At 45.8% G+C, this 20518-nt stretch overlaps 1 protein-coding gene across 3 annotated transcripts in view; it reads left to right on the forward strand.

The window, feature by feature from the left end:
• The window catches only part of sorcs2 (sortilin-related VPS10 domain containing receptor 2), a 963539-nt gene that overhangs the window by 678781 nt on the left and 264240 nt on the right, over window positions 1-20518 (forward strand). For all 3 annotated transcript variants that reach the window (XM_070871372.1, XM_070871374.1, XM_070871375.1), the window contains exon 5: window positions 7132-7205. In XM_070871372.1, coding sequence (XP_070727473.1) covers window positions 7132-7205 — 74 coding nt within the window. The remainder of the gene's footprint in view (window positions 1-7131; window positions 7206-20518) is intronic.

Raw genomic sequence — 20518 nt, forward strand, 5'->3', positions numbered from 1 at the left:
ATGACCCGCTCTCCTTCTGCAGTCATCTATTTTAACTTGCTCTTTTGAGCGAGCGGGTATGGCACCCGCTGGAATCTGGCAGAATCCCTCTTTAAATATGCAGATCGGGCTCTGCTGACATCATCGAGGCTTGACAGCTGTTTTAACCATCGGCCTGAGTGGGAAAACCATTGTTACTTTCCTGCCAGGTCAATCTAGTGGGACAATGAGCCGGGGCGAGAAGAGACCCAAACATGTAAGTCTTTCAAACATTTTTTTTTAACTTTCCTTGAGTTGTTTCTCCTGGACCCACAAGGAAAGTTTTGGCCTCCCTGTGCTGGCCCCCACCCCACCACCCACCCCAATCACGAGGCCCTCCCAAAAACCCTTCCTGGCAACTTACCTGGGTGCTGTGACCATGCAATTAGTCCCCAGTAAAAGTTAAAATCAGGGTACAAATGCAGGTGCTGAAGTGTGCAAAATGGATCAAAAAATAGTTGTGCCTATTGCTGTGTGTGTGTCTGAGATAGATTTAGGTAGTCATTGTTCATAAAGAGTCATACGGCAGTGTCATACACATGTATTTGTGCCACTTTCTGAATGCAAGAGTCTGTTTTCACTCCAAATATTTTTTTCACACAGCCAATTTTTTTGGACTTTTCTGACTATTGCACAGTCAGAATCAGTTGCTCAGGCTCCAACTGTCCTCCAGTGCTATATCCAGGCAGCTATTCTTCATGTGAGTCGAGTGAGAATGTTAGGCTGATTGATGGGATCATCCCAGCTGAGCCTGATCACGCGCTTCCCTTACAGAAACATGTGCACACACACATTGACATCAATGGAAATTGGGCGTGTATGAAATGGGCTGCTGATTCGCTGTGAGCCCGTTTTGCCTGACTGGCAAAGACCCCAATGGGTCACTGCATCTTTTTCCTCTTTACTGTCCTGGAAACTGAGTGTTCTCCAGCGCGGGGATCATAAGAAATAGAAGCAGGAGTAGGCCACTCAACTCATCGAGCCTGCTCTGTCATTCAACTCAACTCCACATGCCCACACTGTCGCCATATCCCTTGGTTCTGTTAGTATCCAAATATCTATCGATCCTGTTTTGAATTTACTCAATGACTGAACATTCCTCTGGGGTAGAGAATTTTGAAAATTCACAATCTCTCATCTCAGTCTTAAATGGCCAACCTCTTATTCCGAGACTGCTTGCCTGTTTCTTCCTTTCTTTTGTCTTTCCCATCTGGCCTACATTTTTTTTAACTTATCGTATCATTCCTAACTTGTTTTTCCAATTTAAAAAAAAAGGAGGAAAATGTTTAAAACTTGTTTCTTTTCCTTACATAGAAACATAGAAGATAGGTGCAGAAGTTGGCCATTTGGCCCTTCGAGCCTGCACCACCATTCAATAAGATCATGGCTGATCATTCACCTCCGTACCCCTTTCAACTTTCTCTTCTTACCCCTTGATCCCTTTAGCCATAAGGGCCATATCTAACTCCCTCTTGAATATATCTAACAAAGTGGCATCAACAACTCTGCGGTCGAGAATTCCAGAGGTTAACGACTCTCTGAGTGAAGAAGTTTCTCCTCATCTCGGCTCTAAATGGCTTACCCCTTATCCTTAGACTGTGACCCCTGGTTCTGGACTTCCCCAACATCGGGAACATTCTTCCTGCATCTAACCTGTCCAATCCCGTCAGAATTTTATATGTTTCTATGAGATCTCCTCTCATTCTTCTAAACTCCAGTGAATACAGGCCCAGTTGATCCAGTCTCTCCTCATTTGTCAGTCCCACCATCCCGGGAATCAGTCTAGTGAACCTTCGCTGCACTCACTCAATAGCAAGCATGTCCTTCCACAGACTAGGAAAACAAAACTGAGCACAATATTCCAGGTGAGGCTGCATCAAGGCCCTGTACAACTGCATTAAGACCTCCCTTGCTCTATACTACAATCCCCTAGCTATGAAGGCTAACATGCCATTTGCCTTCTTCACCGCATGCTGTATCTGCATGCCAACTTTCAATGACTGATGTACCATAATACCCAGCTCTCGTTGCACCTCCCCCTTTCCTAATCTGGCGTCATTCAGATAATCTGCCTTCATGTTTTTGCCCCCAAAGTGGATAACCTCATATTTATCCACATTATACTGCATCTGCCATGCATTTGCCCACTCACCTAACCTGTCCAAGTCACCCTGCAGCCTCCTCACAGCTCACACCGCCACCCAGCTTAGTGTCATCTGCAAACTTGGAGATATTACACTCAATTCCTTCATCTAAATCATTGATGTATATTGTAAATAACTGGGGTCCCAGCACTGAGCCCTGCGGCACCCCACTAGTCACTGCCTGCTATCCTGAGTAGGACCTGTTTATCCCTACTCTCTGCTTCCTGTCTGCCAAACAGTTCATCATCCACGTCAATACATTACCCCCAATACCATGTGCTTTAATTTTGCACACTAATCTCTTGTGTGGGACCTTGTCAAAAGCCTTTTGAAAGTCCAAATACTCCACATCTACTGGTTCTCCCTTGTCCACTCTACCAGTTACATTCTCAAAAAATTCTAGAAGATTTGTCAAGCATGATTTCCCTTTCATAAATCCATGCTGACTTGGACCGATCCTGTCACTGCTTTCCAAATGCACTGCTATTTCATCTTTAATAATTGATTCCAAAATTTCCCCCACTACTGATGTCAGGCTAACTGGTCTATAATTCCCTGTTTTCTCTCTCCCTCCTTTTTTAAAAAGTGGTGTTACATTAGCTACCCTCCAGTCCATAGAAACTGATCCAGAGTCGATAGACTGTTGGAAAATGATCACCAATGCATCCATTATTTCTAGGGCCACTTCCTTAAGTACTCTGGCATGCTGACTATCAGGCCCTGGGATTTATCGGCCATCAGTCCCATCAATTTCCCCAACACAATTTCCTGACTAATAAGGATTTCCTCCTTCTCGCTAGACCTTTGGTCCCCTTGTATTTCAGGAAGGTTATTTGTGTCTTCCTTCGAGAAGACAGAACCAGAGTATTTATTCAATTGGTCTGCCATTTCTTTGTTCCCCATTATAAATTCACCTGATTCTGACTGCAAGGGACCTATGTTTGTCTTCACTAATCTTTTTCTCTTCACATATCAATAGAAGCTTTTGCAGTCAGTTTTTATGTTCCCGGCAAGCTTCCTCTCATACTCTATTTCCCCCACCCTTTGTCCTCCTCTGCTGAATTCTAAATTTCTTCCAGTCCTCAGGTTTGCTGCTTTTTCTGGCCAATTTATATGCCTCTTCCTGGGATTTAACACTATCCTTAATTTCCCTTCTTAGCCACGATTGAGCCACCTGCCCCGTTTTATTTTTACTCCAGACAGAGATGTACAATTGTTGAAGTTCATCCATGTGATCTTTAAATGTCTGCCATTGCCTATCCACCATCAACCCTTTAAGTATCATTCGCCAATCTAATCTAGCCAATTCACGTCTCATACCATCGAAGTTACCTTTCCTTAAGTTCAGGACCCTAGTCTCTGAATTAACTGTGTCACTTTCCATCTTAATAAAGAATTCTACCATATTATGGTCACTCTTCCCCAAGGGGCCTCGCACAACAAGATTGCTAATTAGTCCTTTCTCATTACACATCACACAATCTAGGATAGCCAGCCCTCTAGTTGGTTCCTCGACATATTGGTCCAGAAAACCATCCCTAATACACTCCAGGAAATCCTCCTCCACCGTATTGCTACCAATTTGGTTCGCTCAATCTATATATAGATTAAAGTCACCTATGATTACTGCTGTACCTTTATTGCACGCATCCCTAATATTTTGTTTGATGCTGTCCCCAACCTCACTATTACTGTTTGGTGGTCTATACACTACTCCCACTAGCGTTTCTGCCCTTTGGTATTTCGCAGCTCTACCCATACAGATTCTACATCATCCAAGCTAATAGCCTTCCTTATGATTGCGTTAATTTCCTCTTTAACCAGCAACGCTACCCCACCTCCTTTTCCTTTCTGTCTATCCTTCCTAAGTGTTGAATACCCCTGGATGTTGAGTTCCCAGCCTTGGTCACCCTGGAGCCATGTCTCCGTAATCCCAATTATATCATATTCGTTAATAGCTGCCTGCGCAGTTACTTTGTCCACCTTATTAAGAATATTCCTCGCATTGAGGCCCAGAGCCTTCAGGCTTGTCTTTTTAACACACTTTGTCCCTTTAGAATTTTGCTGTAATATGGCCCTTTTTGATTTTTGCCTTAGGTGTCTCTGCCCTCCACTTTTACTTTTCTTCTTTCTATCTTTTGCTTCGGCCCCCATTCTACTTACCTCTGTCTCCCTGCACAGGTTCCCATCCCCCTGCCATATTAGTTTAACCCCTCTCCAACAGCACTAGCAAATACACCACTTAGGACTTTGGCTCCGGTCCTGCCCAGGTGCAGACCGTCCGGTGTGTACTGGTCCCACCTCCCCCAGAACCAGTTCCAATGTCCCAGGAATTTGAATCCCTCCCTCCTGCACCACTCCTCAAGCCACATATTCATCTTAGATATCCTGCCATTCCTACTCTGACTAGCACGTGGCACTGGTAGCAATCCTGAGATTACTACCTTTGAGGTCCTACTTTGTAATTTAACTCCTAGCTCCCTAAACTCAGCTTGTAGGACCTCATTCCGTCTTTTACCTATATCGTTGGTACCTATATGTACCACGACAACTAACTGTTCACCCTCCCTCTCCAGAATGCGCTGCAGCCGCTCCGAGACATCGGAGACATTACCTTACCATGCCCATTATTGAGAGGGGAGTAACTTTAAAAAAAAACCTGTTGTTGTAAAGGTATTTGACACATTTATATGTCAATCAATGGACAGGGCCTCCAAGTAAATCTAATCTGAAGCACACACTGGAGACTCAGTGCCAAAATCCAATTGTGGTATTTGAAGGGTTAAATTCCATGATGTAACTATTTGTACTGCATTTTTTGGACAGACAGGCATCTTTTTAACCCCTCCCCCCCGCCCTCCACCCCCCCATTGCCCATACTTCACTTTTTTGACCGACAGGTGACAAGCTGCACCTCTGTAAAGCTTCGGACCCCCTCCCAGCCGAATCATTCCATGCAGGTGGCGCCGAGAAGCAGGACCTGAGGCTCCGACTCTCTCCCACCCGGCCAACCTGGGCACGATGGCGGCCGAGGGTGGGGGGGATGGAGCCTGATGACGGTGGGCCTGGGGGGAGTGGTAGAAAGAGAGTCTGGGGGCTGGGGGAAGGAGAGTGCGAGGCTGGGGGAGGGAGAGAGAGAGAGAGGCTCGAGGAGGGAGGTAGAGAGGATGGGGAGGGAGAGAGGATGGGCGAGCAAGAGAGGCTGGGGGAGAGTGAGGGAGAAGCTGGGGAAGGGAGAGAGAGAGGCTGGGGGGAGATAGAGACATGGGTGGAGGGGGATGGGGGGGTCGAAGGGGAGAGAGGAAACTCAGGGAAGACAGATCACGTTCCTACAAGGGACATCGTTGGAGTGGATGATATCCAGAAGTCACGACACTGTCACTATTCACTTCATACCCAATAAACCTATTAACAATCCGTACACAATGCCCCATCTATGGTGGCGGGGAGAGGGGGGAAGGATGCACTTGGACTGGGGTAAGCCACTTTGGCTGGGGGTGGGATGTACTTGGACTAGGGTAACATAGAAACATAGAAAATAGGTGCAGGAGCAGGCCATTTGGCCCTTCAAGCCTGCATTACCATTCAATATGATCATGGCTGATCATGCAACTTCAGTACCCCAGTCCCGCCTTCTCTCCATACCCCTTGATCTCTTTAGCCATAAGGGCCACATCTAACTCCCTGTTGAATATATCCAACGAACTGGCCTCAACAACCTTCTGAGGTAGAAAATTCCACAGGTTCACCACTCTCTGGGTGAAAAAGTTTCTCCTCATCTCTGTCCTATATGGCTTACCCCTTATCCTTAGACTGCGACCCCTGGTTCTCGACTTCCCCAACATCGGGAACATTCTTCCTGCATCTAACCTGTCCAGTCCTGTCATAATTTTATATGTTTCTATGAGATCCCTTCTCATTCTTCTAAATTCCAGTGAATATAAGCCTAGTCGATCCAGTCTCTTTTCATATGTCAGTCCTGCCATCCCGGGAATCAGTCTGGTGAACCTTCGCTGCACTTCCTCAATAGCAAGAATGTCCTTCCTCAGATTAGGAGACCAAAACTGCACACAATACTCAAGATGTGGCCTCACCAAGGCCCTGTAAGACCTCCCTGCTCCTATACTCTTTGGCTGGGGGAGTCAAATACTTGGACTGGGGTAAGGCATTTTGGCTGGCCCTTGCTGTCTTCTGGGGAGCTCTATCCTCTGTCGCTTCAGAAAGTAAAAGTGGATCGCATTACAAATTTGCAAAGTCAGTGAGACCATAGGATGGGCGGTTCCAATTACACATTCCTCTGAAACTTCAGGGTGTGGCTTATCCTCCAAGGAGACCAATCAGAAACAAAGGGTGGAGCATGTTGGCCATTTATGCAGTACAAATAAACACGTCCTAAATTCCGAGATGCAAATCAGAGGATAAAAATATGGCATCCAGGACATATCATGTTTGCACTTAAATAGAAGGGCTGGAAATGATAATTCAATGAACACCGTTCAAGACGATTCCCCAGTGCCACGCTTGCAGAGAGGAACGATGTTCATAGGGTGTGCATCATGAAAAATAGTGGGTGTACAGCTGTGATTTCCCACTGTGCACTCCCTATGTATTCAGGATCACAGAATCGGCCCTAATTTTCCACCATGTGGGCTATTCACCGATCTGAGTTGAACTTTGCCAATGACATTGTGGAATACCCAACATATTCGACTAGTGATAGCACCATCCCCTCATCCCTGTGTGATAAAGAAGCCTCACTGCCGCTCATTGGAAGGGTCTGTGTACAGAGCATGCAAGTGGATTAAAGACTCCAGCCGAAAGATAACACATGAGAACAAAGAGGAGTTCTCAGTATGAAAGGATGTATTGGTTTCAGTTATCAATGTGCGATGTACAGTACCAGCATGTATCGTTATGCAGTTGTGTTATTGAAAGCCTGATAAAATAAATCTGTTTTTCATTTTTGCAGCTATATTTTTCTATTGATCTTGGAAAAAAATGGAAGTTACTGCAGGAACGAGTGACAAAGGAGCGATTTTATTGGTGAGAATCACATTTTTTAACTAAAGATACAATTTCCTATGTCTTTGTGTGAGGACATTGAATATCCTGAAACATAGCACCTTATTCTGTGTATCTGGACACTCTGATGGAAGCAATCTGTGTGTCTTTGTTCTTGAATCCTTGAGCTTTTATTTCCATGTATATTATTGTAATAGATAAGGCATCGGTTGCTTCGTGAAGCTGAAATAGAACTTGGTATCATTGAACTTCAAAGTAAGTGGTACAAAAGCACTTTTGCTTAAATCACATGATTCAGTTACAGAAAAGCCAAATACCGCTAGAAATCTGAAATAATAACAGAAAATGGTGGAAATATTCAGCAAGTCAGGCAACATCTGTGGAGAGAGAAACACATTTAACATTTTAGGTCGATAACCTTGTCAGAACCTCGGGAAGTCCTGAACTGGGGGAGGCCGGACTGCGAGAGCGTAGGCAAAGTGGAGGTGGGGATGGGAGGATCAGGAGTGCTGAGCCGGGGGAGTTCAGGGAGGTCGGAGCAGGGGGAGGAAGATCGGGAGTTGTGAGTTGGGGGAATATGGTGGAGGTTGGAGGCTGGGTTGATCAGGAATCCTGAAGCCACAAGGGAGATTGGAGGCCTTGTTGGGGGGCGGGGGCGGTCGGAGGCCTAGGGGGAGATCGGATGGGTTGGGGGAGGTGTCTGATCGCAGGGGGTGGGTGAAGCAGCTAAGCTGGATTCAGCAGGTAAGCGGAAAGGCACTTACCTCCTGGATCCAGCAGTCCACGCCTTCCTTTAGCCACTGGGTTTGCCCTCTGAGGCCTGGGAAACCCTTAATGTAAGGTGCCTAGCCTCATTATAATATTTAAATTGCCAACTTGTCTTCTGCGAGCAGATTGGTTGCTCGCCCCCATTCCCCCTCTGTTAAAATTGGAAATGGGTGGGTTAGGGTAAGGACTCAGATTTTGAACTTTTTAACATCTCACCCGACCCCAGCCCACCCATTTTTGGGGGTTAAAATTCCCCCCATGGCTCCGAAAATCCATGCATTTTTCAGCGCACTCCCGCAGTAATTTGTGCAAGAGTGCGGCAGAAGGACAATGAAGTAGACCAGACTCTGGATAAGACCCTGCATCCACTGTTTCCACTCCGCTTGTTTGGGGTCTACCCCAAATATGGTCCCTTACATGCCGGGGGGTGGGGGGGGAGATGTTACTGTGTGGAGGGGACTCCCAGGGCAGGAGTTTCCTCAGCCTGGTCTGGGATTTGCCAGGCAGCGGGAGATATGTTCGGTGAAAAGAGATATACCAGCCAACGGCGGGCCACAAGTGTGATCCACATGAGGGCTAACTAATATCCTGGACCCCTGAAGAAATACTGCTCCCTTTTTTGGCACCCTTATGAAGGTGCCTGAGATGTGTAATAATATAGCTGCATGTCATTGTTACTAAATTTACAGATTCTGCTGATGTCAGGTTGGTTAAGGATGGTATCAAATTGAAAACAACGGCATACAATGTTGCGAAGATTAGTGATAGGCCAGAGGATTGGGAAATTTTGAGAAACCAGCAAAGGACGACTAAAAAAGATAATAGAGAGAAGATAGATTATGAGCGTAAACTAGCAAGAAATATATGAAAACAGACAGTAAGAGCTTCTACAGATATATAAAAAGAAAGAGAGTAGCTAAAGTAAACATTGGTCTCTTAGAGGATGAGACTGGGGAATTAATAATGGGAAACAGGAAAATGGCAGAGACTTTGAACAAATATTTTGTATTGGTCTTCATGGTAGAAAACACTAAAAATGTCCCAATAATAATAGATAATCAAGGGGCTATAGGGAGGGGGGAACTTAAAACAATCACTATCACTAGAGAAAAAGAACTAGGCAAACTAATGGGACTAAAGGTGGACAAGTCCCCTGGACCTGATGGCCTGCATCCTAGGGTCTTAAAAGAAGTGGCTACAGAGATAGTGGATGCATTGGTTGTAATCTACCAAAATTCCCTGGATTCTGGATCGTGGGGATGGAGGAGGTCCCAGCTGATTGGAAAACCGCAAATGCTAGAATCACTGAAATTGGTACTTGGTACACTTCTCCCTTTGATTTCTCTTTGTGCCTTTCCATAACTACTTTAAGCCTGATTATATTATGATCAGTATTACCCAGATGATCTCCCACTGAAACACATTCCACTTGCTCTACTTCATTCTCCAGAACTAGATCCAGCACTGCTTCCTTCCTCGATGAGCTAGAAACACACTGATTAAAGAAGTTCTTCTGTACACATTTTAGGAATTCTTCATCTTCCTTGCCCTTTACACTTTTCCTCCAGTCTATGGGCTCAATTTTCCCCAGTATTTGCACCGTTTTTTTTTGGAGCAGGTTCCTTTTTCTGGCCTAAATTAATAATCCCCAACTTCCCCAATCAATTTACACCAGCGTAACTCAGTTAGTTATGAATTTTTTAAGTCAGAGTGAGAGAGAGCGAGAGTAGGCCACGCCAAAATGAAGAGATGCAACGGGGCAACTTACAACACTTTTTTCTTGACGTACTTGGGCCCCAAAAAATCGGACGTAAGTCTTCAAGTACACCAAAAAAATGCTTTGTGGAAAATTGAGCCCTATATTAGGGTAGGTGAAGTCCCCTACTACTACAGCTCGATATGTAGATGTTGAATTTGCAGTTAAATTCAGAAAGGAGCCGGTTCTTTGTTACGTTTGTTAGGTATTCTTACAAATTCATTGTAAAGTACAAATTCTGCTCACAGCAATACTGTAAGGGCCCACTTACTTTGAGAAGTTTTATTCAAAAAATAAATAGCCGAAAGCTGAATATATGCTTTGCTACCTTCAATGGACTGAGAGGTGCTGGCATATAAAGCCAGAATGAACTGGATTATTGAACAGTAATGGATGTCAGCATCTATTTTGGAATGAAGTTGAATGTATTTGTCTGATGGGATTCGTTTTTTTCTCTGGGAGTTTATGTTTGGGAAAGTGATCATTTAGAAACTATGGTTGGGAATTTCCTTTTGGATTCTCCTAATCGGCCATTGTAACTTCAGTATATATATATATATGTTAGAAGATTGGCTGAAACCCCAGATAGACATATCAACAGAGTTTTTGTCAAGTTGCTGTCCAAATTACAGCAGCCGATTGGGAGAACACCAGAGTGTGTTTATTATATAAATTATATTTCATAGCATCATAGAAATTTACTCTACAGAAGGAGGCCATTCAGCCCATTGTGTTTGTGACGGCCAGTAAAGAGCTATCCAGCCAATCCCACTTTCCAGCTTGGTCCATAACCTTATAGGTTACAGCACTTCAGGTGCATATCCAACTCGTTTTTAAATGTGATGAGGGTTTCTGCCTCTACCACCCTTTCAGGCCATGAGTTCCAGACTCCATCGCCCTCTGTATGAAAAAAGTTGTCCTCAATTCCCCTCTAATCCTTCTACCAACCACTTTAAATCTATGCCCCCTGGTTATTGGCCTCATAGGTTACAGTACTTCAGGTGCATAGAAACATAGAAAATAGGTGCAGGAGTAGGCCATTCAGCCCTTTGAGCCTGCACCACCATTCAATAAGATCATGGCTGATCATTCACATCAGTACCCCTTTCCTGCTTTCTCTCCATACCCCTTGATCCCTTTAGCCGTAAGGGCCATATCTAACTCCCTCTTGAATACATCCAATGAACTGGCATCAACAATTCTCTGCGGCAGGGAATTCCACAGGTTAACAACTCTCTGAGTGAAGAAGTTTCTCCTCATCTCAGTCCTAAATGGCTTACCCCTTATCCTTAGACTGTGTCGTCTGGTTCTGGACTTCCCCAACATTGGGAACATTCTTCCTGCATCTAACCTGTCTAGTCCCGTCAGAATTTTGTATGTTTCTATGAGATTCCCTCTCACCCTTCTAAACTCCAGTGAATACAGGCCCAGTCGATCCAGTCTCTTGTCATATGTCAGTCCTGTCATCCCGGGAATCAGGCTGGTGAACCTTTGCTGCACTCCCTCAATAGCAAGAACGCCCTTCCTCAAATTAGGAGACCAAAACTGAACACAATATTCCAGGTGAGGCCTCATCAAGGCCCTATATAACTGCAGTAAGACCTCCCTGCTCCTATACTCAAATCCCCTAGCTTACCCTTTGCTTCCTGCCACTGAGCAAATTATGGACCAAATTGCCACTTTCATTTGGATCCCATGAGCTTTTACTTTTCTGGCCAGTATGCTGTGTAGGACCTTATCAAAAGCCTTGCTAAAATCCATGTAGACTATATCAAATGCGCTACCCTCATCGACCGTCCTTGTTACCTCCTCAAAAAGTTCAAACAAGTTGGTCAAGACACGACCTTCCCTTAACAAATGAATGTGTTCATTGGCAACACTTAAAGCTCTGATTGGTCCTGATTGCTGATTGGTCTCTTTGGAGTTTCTCTGGAATGTGTAATTAGATCTTCCCTGCCTTCGTAGTCAGTTACTTTGCAAAGTGTAATTCGAGACATTCTGACTGCCTACTCCAGACAGAACAGAGCTCGCTTGGGACAGGGCTCATCCTCGCAGGTTGAAGACCTTCTCCCATGCCTCCAAACAAGTTCCTGACGACCTCCCCTGCCCACCCAGATCTACTTCCCGCCCCCTGCTCAAGTTCCTGACCTACTCACCCCCACCCAGATTCCTCGCCGTCTCCCCTGCCCAAGTGCCTGACCTCCTCCGCCCACGGTTCTGACCTTCCCACCTCTACCCCACACGGCCCAAGTTCCTGACCTTCTCTCAAGTTCCTCCCCCATGGATTCATGATCTTCTCCCCCATGGATTCATGATCTTCTCCCCCTAACAAGTTCCTGACCTCCTCCCCCCAAAACCATAGATGGGGCATTGTGTGTGGGTCACGGATTGTTAACAGATTTATTGGTTATGAAGTGAATCGCAAGTGTCGTGACTTCCGGATTTCATCCAGCCTTATCATCTGGATCATGTTCTCGATCTCAAAGCCCCGCCGCCCCCCCCCCCCCCTTTAGACCTGGAACACTTTCATCCACCATCCCCACTGTGCTCTCTGTGCTTCTTACCCTCTCCCCGCCCGACTGAGTTCTTGACCTCTCTATTCCCCCCTCCCCACCTCTGATTTCCACTCTCATCACCCCCACCCCGATTCCCCCTCTCTCTTCCTCCGATTCCGTCTCTCCCCTCCCTCCAATTCTCTCTTTCTCCCCGCTCCCCACTCACTCTTCCTCCGATCCCCTCTTTTCCCCTCCCATCCCCCCTCCCCCTCCCCCTCCCTCTCCCTCTCCTCTCACTCCCTCTGATCCCACCTCTCACTCTCCTCTCTCTCTCGTCCCCCTCTCTCTCGTCCCCCTCTCTCTTCCCTCTCTCCCCCCCTCTCTCCCCCCCCGTCTCTCCACCCTTTCTCCCCTCTCTTTCCCCACCTCTCCCTCCGATCCCCCCCTCTCCCCCTCGCTCTCCCTCCGATTCACCCCCTACCCTCCCTCCGCTCCCCCCTCTCTCTCACTCCAATCCCCCCTTCTATCTCTGTTTGATTGTTTGTGGGTCTAAAGTACACTCCCAGCAGTCTGATATCCCCTTTTTTGTTCTTCAGTTCAACCCATATGACCTTATTTGATGATCCTTCTAACATCATCCCTCCTCCCAGCTGTAATGGTTTATTTAACCAATATTGCGTGCCCCCCCTCCTTTTTCATCCCCCCCTCTATCCATCTGAAAACCCTGTAGCCAAGAATGTTGAGCTGGCATTCCTGCCCTTCTTTCAGCCATATTTCAGTAATAGCTATGATAATATACTTCCATATGTCAATCTGTGCCCACAACTCATCTGCTTATTTACTCCTTGCATTGAAATATATGCCATTAAGCAATGCCAAACCCCTTTGTTGTCTATTTTCTCGCCATTGTTTCCTCTGCCTTCCAAAACTCACTTACTAATTTGCTGCCTTCCATTTCCAGCTTTGCTTCTCTCCCTTCTGAATTTCCACCTCCTGCCAAGCTACTTCAAACCTGCCCCAACAGCACGAACAAACCTCCAATTTCAGCATCCTTTGTTTGAAATTCTCCTCTTGTTTCATTGTATGATGGTGGTGGATGGGGGGGGGGAGTTGCAGCTAATGTGCCTTTGCTTGGATCAGCTGTGAATGATGTAGTTAGCAGCATTACCTGCACCACTTCATCCTCAGCTTGAAGTGCATTTTACAGCAACATTTCCGAAGCTTTGTGAAGTGTACTGATTTGCACTGAAGCATTTGATGCAGATATTTAAGAAACATACATGCAAATTTCAGGATTTTCTCAAATTTGAGGAGCTTCAGTACTCCACAGAAATGTAGATTACAGCTCTAGCCACACATTTACAAAGCTAAGTATGAATGAATAAAATGGAAACGGCTAAATCTTAGATCAGAAACAGTGAAACTAATTTTGAGAAGCTTTAGGTGGTTGAGACAAAATAGATTTTTGCCTGTGCTGAATTTTGTACCGTGCATTCTTGTAATACTAGAATTAAAACTATGTAAGGAATTAATAGTATTCCTTTTAAAAGGGATCCATCAGTTGGAGATTGTTTGCCTGATTTTCCTCAAAAGTGCAGGTTCATTTTGGCCCGTGCAATAGTGGGTGTGTAGTGTTAATTAAACGATGAACCCAAGGGTGGGCATTATTATTTACAATTCCTGACATCATGTGGTATTGCTAGGGATAGCACTATTGTCCCACAGGAGTACTGTTGTGACAGCTGCTGGTTGAGGTGTTCTTCTATTAAAGCCGCACAGTGGGGCACATAGTCTATCAGACTTGTGGAGGTCTCTTGGTCACATATCAAAAGGCAGATCCTTATCCCGGGAGTGGTAAAAGCTGTTTCTGAATCCTTTGAAAGAAGGGAAGGTTCCTTGATTGGCTGGAGACCTCTGTGATTGACAACTTAATAGAGATTTCATCTGACAGACTTAAAATGGCAGTTCTCAGAGACAGGCATTCGGCATGTTTGTAAGTTACAGTCACCAGCTGTAAGGCTGGGGGTTTTAAGTTCTCTGTCAGCTTGACAAGTGAAATCAGACTGGTCTGAAGTTGTATGGTTAATGGCTGTATTCAGAGAGATAGCAAGTTGCGTCTTTGTTACTTTACATATTGAGGAATGCAGAGAAAATATATCTCATTGTGAAAACTGTGTACTGTTCATTAATTTATTTCATGCAATTAAAATCATTTGTTGGTTCATAACTTGTGTCTCAATTCGGTAACTGCACTAATCTAGTCATCGTCCGTAAAGAGAGAAGAATTCATTTGGCAGCATGTGATGCATTCCAGTAGCTGTTTTACAGAGTAAGGGTTCTGTAATGATCCCTGGGTTATGTGATTATTTACCTAGATAATGGGCAGAAAAAAAGTTCACTCCATTTCATATTGGAACATGAGGTCCAGTTACAGGAGTGACCAGTGAAGCTGCCCCTGAGAAGATATCTAGGGTAAAAACCCGCAAACCACTGCTGATACTTAGGCCCTGAACTTGGTGCACTCACTGCCGACTGCCGCCGAGTTTTTTGGGCGATCTCCCCTTGGTGCCAGTTTCCTCTAGGCCTCCCACTGACGGGAGGGGAGGACCACTGGGAACTGCCTGCTGACGGCCGCTAGCGCGCAAGGCGCATAAGTGTCCTCCTGCCCACCGAGCTGCCAGATTCCTCCAGGTGGGAGTCGGCGACAGCAGGGGGAAGGACCGCTGCATGGAAGCAGGTCTAACCCCAACAGTAAATATGAAGGCCTGCAAAAAAAAGGTTAGTAAACTTCTTTAATTAATTTTTTTTATAGCGATTCAGTTGGATGGGGTTCCCTGAAGGGTTTGCAGTGGTTTTTTTTGTGTGTAAATTTTTATTTTTATGTGTTCCCCCCCCCCCCCCCACCCTTCCTGGGCCCGACTCAATCCTCGGCGGCACTTTGGTGAGGAATGCATTTGCCGCCAAGATTGGGAGCTCCTGCTCGCTGCCGTCCACATTCAGGACATAAGTTGTTTTTTTGCCGCCAGGCGGTCTTTGCAGATCTTTTTGAGTACTCTCCCTACCAAGACCGGTAGGTCTCTCGACAGTCCTTTGGGTGGCATTTGGACAGGCCTTAGCTTTGACCAAGTTCAGGCCCGTAGATTGGATACAGTAAAACTATTTTTTTGGGACACTTGGTGGTATTGTAGCTATACTTTCATCTTCTGGGACCTGCATTCAAATACAACCAGACTGTTGGACGTGGGGAGGAGCAGGGAGATGGACAGTAGGCTAGGAATGGATAAATATTCTCGTCTTTTGCTTGAATATCTTCCTGGGATCAGGGAGCATTTATGTATAATATTTCCTCAGGAGATTAAATGGATGGAATGGAGTCCATGACTCTAGGGTAGTGAGGTCCACCATCTGTGGAAGTACTAGACTTGATGGGTTGAATGGTCGTCTACCATTTCCATACTTTGTTATGTATGACTGCAGTTTTACAGAGCTTGCTGTATCTGTTGGCAAGACTGGAGTTATGGTGCAGGCTATGACTTGCACTCTGTCCACTGTGGGAGAGCTATGCACATATATTTTTGCATGTTTTCCTGGTGGCTTTAAAAAAAACTGGGAGAGAGCTGTGGGCAACATTTCTTTCTGAGCTTAATAGTGTCCAGGAGATCCATTGAATCACTGGATTCATTTTTAAACCTGACTTCACGCGAGTTTTGAGTTATCCTGCATCCAGTGACAAAATGACCTTCTGAATAGATTCTCACACTTCTTGATTATGTATTTACTCTGTACAGCCACCAGAGGGCTTATCCCCTGGAGTCCCAGGGGATCCCATAATCCCTCGGGAGCACAAGTATTTAAGAAGGTTTCACGGGTTGGAGAGGCACTCTGGAGACCTGCAATAAAAGACTACTTTACTTTACTTTGAGCTCACAGTGTTCAGTCTGACTCTTTCTCATACATTACAATTATAGTGCCCTTGAGAGTTAATCTGGCCCCATAGTCTTTTTGAACATTCGCCAGTTCTGTTTTTCTCTCCACTGACCCGCTGAGATTTACAGCATTTTCTATTTTTATTTTAGATTCCAGCATCCACAGTATTTTGCTTTTGTGTTTCCATAGTCATATTACCTCTTTTATGTCAATGGGCATCTGAAACTGCTTTTTGTCAATGCAAACGTAACAGTGTAATTGTAATCTTGTAGTGGAGATGAATTCCAGGTTGGAATTTTCACTGCCGGGCGTGCTGGCAGCAGGGGAGCTCTGGAACTAGGAAGTTTCAGCAGCCCGTTTGTCAGTGGTTTTTTACCGAAGCCACTACATTTGCATCTGACTTCTGGGTTTCCTGACCAATTAATGCAAGGGGGCGCAATGTCGTCATGCATGTGTCCAATTCAGCTGAGGTATTTAAAGCAACACTGCAAAGATGAGAGTTGAAGGTTTGTAGAGGTGGCAGAAAGATTGCTTGGAGACAAGAAATGGAATTGCAACATACAAAAGAAGACCCTCGCTTCAGTGATGCCTCTCTGGACCTCCTGCTGCAATGTGTTAGGGCCCACAGGAAGGTTTTATTCCCTGTTGACGCGAGGAAGAAGCCAATCTCACTGACAAAGACGGCATGGCTGGATTTTGCGGCGGAGGTGAGCAGCAGATGTGGTGGCACGGTCATAGATTCAATGCAGGAAGAGATTTAATTACCTCATGAGGTCAGGAAAGGTGAGTACAATGCCACATTCAACTACATCCTGATGTACGTGTTACCTCAACCCCATCCCCTCACTCCCAAGCCTACTCCTGCACCTCACGCCTCATACCAATGTACCTTGCAGATCCACCCATCCCTCTCTGTCTATGCACTTCCTCACATCCCCATCTGACCATCCACCACTGACACTCACCCTCATCTTAATGCAATGTCACACCTCTCACTCATAGTCACCCTCTACAGATGTTGCCCATCCATCCATTCCACTCATTCCATGACTATCACTCAAAGGTCTCTTGTTTCCTTCCTTGCAAGAGAAAAGAGTACAGAACTCCAGGGAGAGGCAGAGAACCAGAGGTGGTCCTCCAGTCATCGCCACGCTGACTGCTGCAGAGGCGGAGGCACTGGAGCTAAGTAGAGTGATGGCATTGATGGTGGTGGGAGATGGGGAGCTCCCAGCTACCTGGTTACAGAATTAAATATCACACAGCCATTTGCATACAGCATGTTGACTTGATGTCAGCAGACAATGACAGATGATGATGTGCATAATTTTCACTTAAAACATTCTTACCATGATGGTTCTAATTCATGTATTTATTCTCCTACAGGCCCATCAAGTGTCCAACAGCCAGTGGAACCAGAGGAGGAAGAAGGCTCCTCAGAGGAGGTTGCTAACTCTGAGGGTGCACCATTACAGAACACATGCACACCAAGCACCAGCTCAGATACAGACACGTCAGTGCGACCATCAAGTGAGAGAGCAGTGGTGTCTCCTGGTGTCTCACACATCACACGCAAGCAAGAGCAGATGGTGCAGACAGGGACAGCAGTGGAGACTCCTTGTCGGAGGGTGCAGGACGCTCCAAGCTCTGCTCAGCTGAACGCACATGCTGAACCTCGGAGGCCATCGACAAAGAGAATGATTCTGGAGGAGCAGCAAAAAATGTATGAGATTCTGGCAGGATTTCCAGCCGTGATGTGCTCGCTTGCAGAGAGAATGGAGGAGTCCATCTCAAGCATGACTGGCATGATGTTGCAGGCCATGGCTATGATGTGTTCATCATGGAAAGGGTGGCCACCCGCATGGAGCATCAAACACGATGGTCAAACGAATTCATGCTTACCCTAACCAACAGCTTGCACACTCTGAGTGCCACCTTAACTAGGATGGATCAAACTTGGCCATTCATTGCCCCACTGATGTGTAGCAAAGTGCTCTCCAGCTCATTGTTAGCAGGGCAGTGCGGGTGGGCCATGAGAGGTATCATGGTGACAGACGACATAGAAGTGGGGAATCTGCTCAAAGCGCTTTCACTTCTCACCCGTTGCCCCCACCCCTCCCATCAGTCACTGCCCCACTTGCTACTTGTGTGTTGATAGCCGAGTTTGCCCCTACACAGGGGCAGGAGGAGCCGTCTTTGGCGGGGCTCTCATGAACTCCAGAACCCAAAGGACGTCAGCCAAGAGCATCTGAGCAGTCAGAGCATGGAAGTGAGCAGCCTCCCTCGACCTCTGCTGAAGCCACAGGGGTTGCATGATGTAGAAGTGGTAGGAAGAGGAAGGTGAAAGAATTCTAGTTTCACAAGGGTATGTTGAGCAAAGTTACACTGTGAAGTTTATGTTTAAATTTTGAGGAACATAAAACTATTTCTTTGCACCACTTTCCCATCTTGCCCATTTTTGCCTGGTAAGTGGCCTTGAGACTTGTAATGAATTAACTGTGAGCTATGGGTGTCTGTGAAAGCAATGGTTTGGCCTGCTTTGCGGTTTGCAGCGGAGTGGGAGAGGGAAAGTGGATTCAGCATCAGAGTGCCGGATGGGTGCACTGGTGCAACCAAATTAAATTGCCATTATGAGGCCATCCCGGGCAGCAGTGTGAACTGCTGCTGGTGCCATGTCCACATCAAGTTCCTCCTCCTCCGAAGAGGCTCTGTGCTCTGTGCCTTGCTCCTCCTACTGCTCCAATCCTTGCTACTGCGCTATGTTGTGTGGATCACATTCGACGATCATGCTGGAGACCCTGGCTGGTGTGTATTGAAGGGCTTCTTCAGATCTGTACAGGCATCTGAAGTGCATCTTCAGCATCCTGATTGCTTGCTCTATTACACATCTTGTCTACATTTGGCTTTGATTATAGTGCTCTTCGTCCTCATTGCTTCGCCTGCTCAAGGGTTTCATCAGCCACGTCTTCAGTAGATACCCCTTGGGTTAAATATTTGAGTGCGCTGAAAACCTGCCAGTGCCATCGTGGGCCGCTACCCAAATTAATCACACAGGCAGCACTGGTATTTTGGTGTAAGGCTGGTTTTCGGGCGCTATTCACAGCAGGTGGTCCAATGTAGTGTGGTCGTAGTGTCTGTGGAGCAAGAGCAGCCTTCACTTAATGCAAGACTGTCATTTTCGAAAGCAATGTCAGTCCCTTAAAGGGGAATTACCTTCTAAAAGGAGGCAGACAAAAGCAGGAAACTATAACCAGTTGGCCTAACATCTGTGGTTGGGAAAATGTTGGAGTCCATTATTAAAGAAGCAGTAGCAGGACATTTGGAAAAGCATAATTCGGTCAGGCAGAGTCAGCATGGATTTATGAAGGGAAAGTCATGTTTGAAAAATTTGCTGGAGTTCTTTGAGGATGTAACAAAGAGGATGGATAAAGGGGAACCAGTGGATGCGGTGTATTTGGACTTCCAGAATGCATTTGACAAGTTGCCAAATAAAAGATTACTGCACACGATAGAATTTCACGGGGTTGGGGGTAATATATTAGCATGGATAGAGGATTGGCTAACGAACGGAAAACAGAGAGTCGGGATAAATGGTTCATTCTCGGGTTGGCAATCAGTAACTAGTGGGGTGCCGCAGGGATCAGTGCTAAGACCCCAACTATTTACAATCTAGATTAACGACTTGGAAAAAGGGACCGAGTGTAATGTAGCCAAATTTGCTAACGATATAAAGATGGGAGGAAAAGCAATGTGTGAGGAGGACACAAAAAATCTGCAAAAGGACATAGACAGGCTAAGTGAGTGGGCAAAAATGTGGCAGATGGAGTATAATGTTGGTAAGTGTGAGGTCATGCACTTTTGTAGAAAAAAAATCAAAGAGCAAGTTATTATTTAAATGAAGAAAGATTGCAAAGTGCTGCAGTACAGCAGGACCTGTGGGTACTTGTGCATGAAACAAAAAAGGTTAGTATGTAGGTACAGCAAGTGATCAGGAAGGCCAATGGAATCTTGGCCTTTATTGCAAAGGGGATGGAGTATAAAAGCAGGGAAGTCTTGCTACAGTTATACAGGGTATTGGTGAGGCCACACCTGGAAAATACTGTCTGCAATTTTGGTTTCCATATTTACGAAAGGATATACTTGCTTTAGAGGCAGTTCAAAGAAGGTTCACTCGGTTGATTCCGGAGATGAGGGGGTTGACTTATGAGGAAAAGTTGAGTAGGTTGGGTCTCTACCCATTGGAATTCAGAAGATTGAGAGGTGATCTTATCGAAACGTATAAGATTATGAGGGGGCTTGACAAGGTGGATGCAGAGAGAATGTTTCCACTAATGGGGGAGACTAGAACTCGGGGGCATAATCTTAGAATAAGGGGCTGCCCATTTAAAACT

Source organism: Pristiophorus japonicus, chromosome 2 (genome assembly GCF_044704955.1).
Source record: "Pristiophorus japonicus isolate sPriJap1 chromosome 2, sPriJap1.hap1, whole genome shotgun sequence".
Classification (NCBI taxonomy): Eukaryota; Metazoa; Chordata; class Chondrichthyes; family Pristiophoridae; genus Pristiophorus; species Pristiophorus japonicus.